The 8,431-nt window shown below is 44.5% G+C and overlaps 1 protein-coding gene across 1 annotated transcript; it reads right to left on the bottom strand.

Annotated features, from left to right (window-relative positions):
- Positions 1-272: 272 nt before the first annotated feature.
- Positions 273-2,816, bottom strand: LOC140132446 (uncharacterized). Its single transcript, XM_072151234.1, has 2 exons — positions 683-2,816; positions 273-408 (listed from the first exon to the last, which is right to left on the bottom strand). The coding sequence occupies exons 1-2, from the start codon at positions 2,803-2,805 to the stop codon at positions 309-311; spliced, it is 2,223 nt and encodes a 740-aa protein (XP_072007335.1). The 5' UTR covers positions 2,806-2,816; the 3' UTR covers positions 273-308.
- Positions 2,817-8,431: the final 5,615 nt, after the last annotated feature.

Below are 8,431 nucleotides of genomic sequence, written 5' to 3' on the forward strand. Positions count from 1 at the left end.
AATCAAGCAAGTTTTTAAATACATTAAATGACATATCTAGGGTGGGAAAAAATATATGGGCCGTCATGGTGGACTAAGGAAATGGAATTACCGGTAAGACTAATTCACTTTTTCCCTTACGTCCCCATGACGGCCCACCTGGAGATATACCAGATGAATTATTTTTTAGGGAGGGACTACGGCCTGTAGTATCTTTCTCCCAAAGGAAAGGTCCATGTTATTCGGAATGTCCAATCTGTAATGTTTAGCGAAGGTAAGTGAAGACGACCAGCTCTTAGAGACTTCCATGTACCTGAGTACTATCCTTCTTACATCCAGGGAATGCCAGCTGATTTCCTTAGCAGCTCTTGGATTCTGGCAAAATGAAGGTAGGACCACTTCCTGGTTTCGGTGGAAAGCTGTGCAAACCTTGGGGACAAAGTTTGGGTCAAGCGTTAAAATGATCCTGTCATCTGAAATTAAACAATAAGGTTCATTTATAGATAGAGCCTGAATCTCGCCAATCCTTCTTTCAGTAGTGATTGCAATTAAGAAGGCAGTTTTCAAGGTAAGGTTTCTAAGGCTTACAGATTCAATTGGTTCAAACTGAGGTCCAGTAAGAAAATTTAGCACTAAGGATAAGTCCCAGGGAGCCACTGAAGGTTTCACTGAGGGCCTGATTCGGACAGTTGCTTTTACAAACCTCTTTATCCATCTATGATCCGCCAGGGATGAATCAAAGAACACACTTAGTGCTGCAATCTGGACTTTAAGGGTACTAGTCTTAAGGCCCATGTCGAACCCAGCTTGCAGGAATTCTAAGATCTGTAAGATATTAGGAGAAGATTGATTGGGAACTGCTGGACCACAGAAAGAAATAAATTTCTTCCATATCTTCAGGTATATAGCTGAGGTAACTGGTTTTCTACTGGATTGTAGAGTAGAGATTACCTTGTCCGAAAGGCCTTTTGCCCTCAAAAAGCTCCTTTCAGGATCCAGGCCGAGAGCTTGAGATCCTGTGGCTTCGGATGAAAAAGCGGCCCTTGATGGAGGAGATCTTCCTGAATGGGTAGCATTAGAGGTTCTGCTAGAGCCATCTTCTTTAGGAGCGGAAACCAGCTCTTTTTGGGCCAGAAGGGAACAATGAGAATGACCCTGGATTCGTCTCTTTGAATTTTCCGGAGAACTCTTGCAATTATAGGCAGAGGAGGAAAGGCATATGCCAGAGGAGCGTTCCACTTGTGGCTGAATGCATCTAACTTCGAGGTGGTCTCTGAATAACTGAGAGAGTAGAAAAGTTCCGCTTTCGTATTTTCCCTGGTGGCAAACAGATCCACTACAGGTATTCCCCACCTCTGGGTTAGAAGCTGGAATACTTTTTGGTTCAGACACCATTCGTTGTGGTCTAGTTTTTTCCTGCTCAGAAAATCTGCCACCTTGTTGTCCTTCCCTCTCAGATGAACTGCCGATAAGGACTTGATGTTCAATTCTGCCCATGAGAATATTTCGCTCGAGAGGTCTGAAAGGTCTGGAGATCTTGTACCCCCTTGATGCTGTAGGTAGGCTATTGTCGTTGAGTTGTCCGATAGGACTTTTACGTGTTGTCCCACCAGAAGATGACTGGCTGTCTTCAGGGTTTCCAGGACTGCCCTCAGTTCTCGATAGTTGGATGACATTCTTTGGATATGAGGAGGCCAACTTCCCTGGAAGAAGGATCCTCCTATGTTCGCACCCCAGCCCTTTTGACTTGCATCCGTCTGGACTATAGATAGGGGCCAAGGATGCCATGGAACTCCCCTCTGTAGGTGTGTAGGAATGGTCCACCACACTAAGGACTGTTTGACCGCAGGAGTAATGCTGATGCAATTGTCCAGATGTAGGGGATCTTTGTCCCATGATTGTAGTATCCAACCTTGCAGGACTCTCGTATGGTTCTGTGCCCACTGGACACACTGGATGCAAGATGTTAACTGCCCCAGGAGCTTCATAGCATCTCTTATCGAGCATCTCTGGCGATGGAGAAAAACGTTGATCTGACCTACCAGGCGTTCTGACTTTTCTCTGGGAAGATAAGATTTTTGGTTCACAGAGTCCAGGAGGGTTCCCAGGAAAAGGATCTGAGTATCCGGATGCAAGGCAGACTTCTCCCAGTTTATAATCCATCCTAGATTCTGTAGCGTTTGGATTGTAAAGTCTCGGTGTAGAATAAGTTCTTCTCGATTTTTCGCTATTATGAGTAAGTCGTCCAGATATGGAACGACCAGAACTTGATGTATTCTTAAGAAGGCTACGACCTCTATGATGATTTTTGAAAACACTCTTGGCGCTGATGCTATCCCGAAAGGTAGAGACCTGTATTGGAAGCATAGTTTCTTCCCCTGTGGTGAGACTATTGCAAACCTCAAAAACTTTTGAGACGGAAGGTAGATAGGGACGTGGTAATATGCGTCCTTTAGGTCTATCGTGCACATGTAGGCTCCTGGATGGATCAGTGTTACTGCAGACTTTATTGACTCCATCTTGAACTTCCTGTACAAGAGATGCTGGTTCAAACCTTTGAGGTTGCAAATCATCCTGTGGGATCCATTTGGCTTTTGGATGAGGAACAAGGGGGAGAAGTGACCGCCCATCCACTTTTCTTCTGGAACAGGTGTAATTACATCCATCTGAATGAGTTTCTGGACTTCCTGAAAAATTAAAGCAGTCAATTTTTGAGACCCCAGCCTGGTCAGGATAAACTTTTGGGGAGGAAGAGATGTTAATTCTAGCTTGTACCCTTGCTTTATTATGTCCAGAATCCAAGGGTTGGATGTGATCTGGGACCATCGTGCAAGGAACCCTAGTAACCTTCCTCCCACTCTGGCGTCATTGTCTCCCAAATGAGGTTGAATTACTGGAGCTGAGGAGGAAGCCTCTACCTCTACCTCCCTTCGGATGGCTCCAGCGCCCTTGCTTGCCTTTGCCTCTGTATGAATTTTTACGATCTCTAAAGTCCTGAAAGGGCTGTTTTCTGGGTGGTTTTTTAACCTCAGGAAACCCCTTCTTTTTGTCCGCCGCCTTCTCCAGAATAGAGTCAAGTTCAGGACCAAACACAAATTCTCCCTCAAATGGAATGCTGCAAAGTTTGGACTTTGACCTGAAATCCCCACACCATTGCCTTAGCCATAGCGCTCTTCTAGTTGCAATGGACAATGCTCCTTCTTTTGCAGAGAACCTGACGGATTCACCAGATGCATCAGCAATAAAGGCAGTAGCCGACTTTAAAGTTGGAAGAGTCTCTAACAGGAGCTCTCTGGGGGTGCCTTCCCTAATGTGATTCTCCAGCTCAGATAGCCAGAAGTACATCGTACGGGCAACCGAGGTAGTGGCTACATTCGCTTTTAGATTAAGCATAGCAGACTCCCAAGCTTTTTTAAGTAAACAGTCAGCTTTCCTATCCATAGGATCTTTTAGCTGGATAGAATCTTCAAAGGGCAGGTCAGTGCGCTTTGTTAATTTTGTTACCTGGACATCAACCTTGGGAGGTGAATTCCAGAATTTAGTATCATTTTCGTCAAATAATAGACGATTCCTGAATTCCTTAGACACAGAAATCCTCTTTTCAGGATCTCTCCACTCTTCCTGAATGAGTTGTTTGAGAGTATCATTAATGGGGAATACTCTCTTTTTCTGGGACCTAAGGATGCCAAACAGCTCATCCTGAATGGATCTAGCTTCTTCCACTTCTTCAATTTTTAGAGTATCACGAATGGCTTTAAGCAATTGGTCTAAGTCGTCAGAGGAAAACAGATATCTGGATTCCATTTTTGAAGCGGATAGAGAAGTGGACGGCTCCAATTCTAGAGAATCCTTAAAGGAGGAATTATCCTCTGAGTCAGGGTCTGATTCTGAGGCACATATTAAGGCCCTTTTGGGTGGGGGCCCAGGGAGGCTAAGAGAGGCTATGGAGGAGGCTACAGAAGAATGGACCTCTTCTTTAATGAAAGCACGTATCTCTTCCCTAAAGCCTGTTCGCTCTTCTTTTAGAAGGTTATCCAGACATTCCTTGCATACTGGTTTTTTATAATTAGAATTAAGCCTTGTATTGCACATGTTGCATTTACGATAGGCTGATTTCTTCCCATCTTTAGAGGGATCTTTGCTCCTCACTTTCTCTTTCGGCTCCTGCCAAGAGACAAGTGACAGCTTAGTATTTACAGGGGATATAACATATATATGAATAGAGCCCCTGCCCCATTAATCTTTAAGACACTCACAAGGCCTGTAGACAGGGGATCTGACACAGAAGATTCCATGGCCAGGACCTCGCTAGAAAAGACAGATACTTCCATGGGTCCTATAATCATAGGTAAGGGCTTATTCACATACAGCAGTACAATATATGCAGAATCAAGTACATCAACACATCAGCTTAGTGCACAGTACCTTATCGGCGTAGTGGTAGGCGATCTAGACCTCAGAGTCAGAGTGACTACCTGCGACCAAACCTTTAAATTTTGGCGCCGCCGAGCCCCCAAACGTCACTTCCGGTGCGACCGGAAGTCCTGTAATTCGTGTGCCGCAGCACGTGATCCGGCCTCGGCCAATCAGTGACTTTAATCGTCACTTCCGGTGCGACCGGAAGTTCACCAATGACGCGTCGGAGCACGTGACCGGAGCCACCACGCGTGCTCCGACTTCCGGGTACCCTGGAACTACGCGGAGTCGGGGGTAGAGCCGGCACAACAGTTCCCCATGGAGCCAGGGAGGACGCGCGATGCGCCGAGGCGAGGTCCGGGAACTGGCAGGGTAAGGGTCGGCCCGTGCCTGCAGACTTGTGCTCCCCCCACTGCCCCCCTGGAGGAGGCCCGTGAGGAGAGATCTATCTCTGCTCCCTGCCCTGTGTAGGGACAGGAAGACACTGGAGTACGGATGCCGGGGTGGGGCCTTTTAACTTCTCTGCTTCCTGTCCCCACAGAGGTCAAGGGGTCATCCTCCAGGTGGGCCGTCATGGGGACGTAAGGGAAAAACATTTTTACATTTTTTTTACATGATCCACCATGGGATATGAACAAGCAATCATCTGATTGCTTGTTCTTGATAATACTCTGCAATACTAATGCATTGCAGGGTATTATCAGTGCCAGCCTATGCAGATGCATAGGCTGACACTTTGCCTTTAAGATGACGTCACAGACGCCATGTTAAAGGTAAACCCTCCAGGCTTCTCTGGGGTCCCGTTCGGACCCCAGAGGTGCCAAAACAGCGATCGCCCCCCCGAAGACGGTGCGGGGTGGGGCCGATCGTGGGGTAAAGACCCCCAGAAGGCATGTTAAATGCCGCGGTCGCGTTGACCGCGGCATTTAACGGGTTAAACACCCGCGATCGGAGCCCACTCCGACCGCGGGTGTTAGCCGGGGATGTCAGCGGTAAATTACCGCTGAAATCCCGCGGCTAACGATGCCGGTTCGGCTGCTGTGCAGCGCTGAACCGGCATAGTCTCTGCGCCGTAGCTGTACTGCGCTGAGCGCTAATCGTCGGAAGCTGCGCAGTACAGCTATGGTGCGGAGCGCTAAGGGGTTAATACCTGACCTTCCATTTGCGAGAATAATAATAATAACAATAATTCCTTTATATAGCGCACACAGATTACGCAGTGCTAACAATCAACCTACCAGTATGTTTTTGGAGTGTGGGAGGAAACCGGAGGAAAAACCCATGCAAACACGGAGAGAACAAATCTTTGCAGATGTTAACCTGGATGGGATTTAAACCCAGGACCCCAGGCTGTAGTGCTAACCACTGAGCCGATCAATACCATTATTTTCACAATGGTAATATGTTGATTTTGTTTATACCTTGCTGAACATAGGGGTTTCTTTTTGACCAGTGTGCTGGACCTAGGAAGGCATCATTCTTCTGCTTGTTTTATAAAGAACAGTAATATTGTTTAGTTTCACACGCAAATAGGCAATAGAAGGAATTATTAGTAAATACTACTTGACCACTTCTTTCAATTCTCTCCACAGTACACTTAGGTTTAGATGTTCGGATTTCCAAAAATTTACTAAAGTTTGAGCTATGAAGATTTATCGTCTGAAGTGCCACTTGACGGCACTGTACAACTCTTATGTGCCATTTCAATATGCAGGTTGTGATCAAGGCCCTCACATTTAGAAGTCAAGAAACACCAGACCCCAATTCCCAGTGTTGTACCAAGGCAAGATTTTCCAAATGAAGCCACCCAGATATGAGGTAGAGGAAAGGCTTAAAAAAGATGGAGAGTAATTGCAGGGGGATAAGTAATTACACTAGCTACTAGTGTGACATCTGCCCTGAAAAACCTGGCCTCTGCATGAAAGAGAGCTTTAGAATATTTCATACAACACCAGTAATAAAATATATTCCACTTTATACCCAACTGCACTCCACAAATAGTTTTCTTTTTTCCCTCCATTGTGTATAAACCTTTACCTCCTGATGATTCACGTTTAGGGGTTTGGTTTGGGTTGTTTTTTTTTTCCAAACTTTTACTTTTATAATTTCCTCTCCAAGCCTCCAGATTTGTCAACTGAACCTGTGTAATTCACCAAATTAGGCTTTAAAGGGTTTATGCGGGCTGGGGAGGGCTATTTAAACACAATAAACATGTACTTACCTCGTCCGGCGCTGCCGATGTCCCGCGCCGCGGCCGGTCTTCTCTGTGCGCCGCTTTCATTACAAGTGCGCACAGGGAGCTTCCGGCCGGCCGGAAGCTCCCATGCGCACCCTCTCCCAGCGCTTACAACGCTGAGAGATAGGGACGGATGGGAGGAGCCGTCCACATCGCGGACCGGAAGCTCCCTGTGCGCGGCTTCCGTGCCCCTGTAAACAAACAGGGGCACGGATCGAAGGGACCGCGGCGCCGGACGAGGTAAGTACATGTTTATTATGTTTAACTAGCCCTCCCCAGCCCAGCCATAAGAAATTTTTTAAACCCGGATAACCCCTTTAACTATGCATGGTACGCTGGTATTTTCTGGCTAGGGTCACTGTATACAGTAACCAATCAGATCTCTGGGGGAAGTTTGAAACTATTGCACACTGATCTGCACATTCATTATAATCTTGAACATCGTCCAGATCGCAGAATTATACCCGATTATACCCATATCTGGATAGAATTTGGCACCTGCAGGGATCTACTGCGGTATACTGTGATCACAGAGCTGCTGTCATCTGTGTTTCTTTTGCATTCAGCAGTTTCAGCTTCCTCATATCTAATACATTCTACAAGTGGTGTAGTTTCCAAAATGCAGGTCACTTCTTGTTGGGGTTCCCCCCTCTGTTTTGGTACCACTAGGGCTCTCCAAATGCATCCTGACACATGAAAAGGATTTCTGTCAAATTTGGATTAGAAAAAGCAAACATCCCTTTTTCCCTTCCAAGTCCTACTGTGTACCCATACAACATTTTATATGCAAGTGTAGGGCAAATCATATTTACACATTTTTGGGGGTCGTTTCATCTTTTGCCCCTAATTTTTGTAACCCACAAGGGATAAAGGGACTTTTTTGGGGAAAATTAATACCTTTTTACGGGTTAATTTGATCATACACACATAGGGGAAAATGAACATATTACATCTTGCAAAATTTTCCAAGGTATGTACTTTCCAAAATTGGGTCACTTGTTCAGGTCTCCTATGTTTTGGTACCACTAGGGTCCTCCAAAAACTATACAGAGCGCTTTCCTTCCAAGTGCCACCCTTTGTTCATGCAGAAGTGTTATGAACAGTGTTATAAATTGGGTATTGGCATACTCAGCAAACAAACATTATGGAATGCATTTATCTTTTTAACCCCTTGTGAATGTGTAATTTTTAGTGTTCAATTCCTATATTAAAAAAAAAAATAAATAAAACGTACATTTTGTAATTTCACTTCAATTTATTTTTCACCCTTGTGAAACACTCAAAAGGGATAACAATATTAAAACCAATCTTAGGGAACTTTAAGGGGTGCAGTTACTAAAATGGGGTTATTTACAGGTGTGTAGTATAAGAGAGGCGTGATAGTCACTTCTAACTAAACTGATCCCTCCAAAAATAAGTTTCGACTCATGCAAAAAAAAATTAAAATTACTGAAAAAAAAGTATTGAAAAAAAAAAAAAGGGGATGCCAAGTTAAAACAGAGCAAAGTAAAAGTTAGTCATATCACCAAAATCAATCACTTGATAACTAACTTTGCAAAAAGTAGAAAATTTTGAATTTGGAAATTCTTTCTAATTTTCCACTAAATTTCCATTTTTTTCATAAACACTAAACATTCTGTAAATTTCTCAGCTTACATGGACTATAGCGTGTCACTAAATATATAACTCAAAATCACATGGATATGGTAAAGCATTCCAAAGTCAGTACCAGATAAAATAACACATATTTAATCATATTTTACGGGAAAAAAAAACCTTTATTTCACCATCTACTAATGT

This window comes from Engystomops pustulosus, chromosome 1, assembly GCF_040894005.1.
Source record: "Engystomops pustulosus chromosome 1, aEngPut4.maternal, whole genome shotgun sequence".
Taxonomy (NCBI): Eukaryota; Metazoa; Chordata; class Amphibia; order Anura; family Leptodactylidae; genus Engystomops; species Engystomops pustulosus.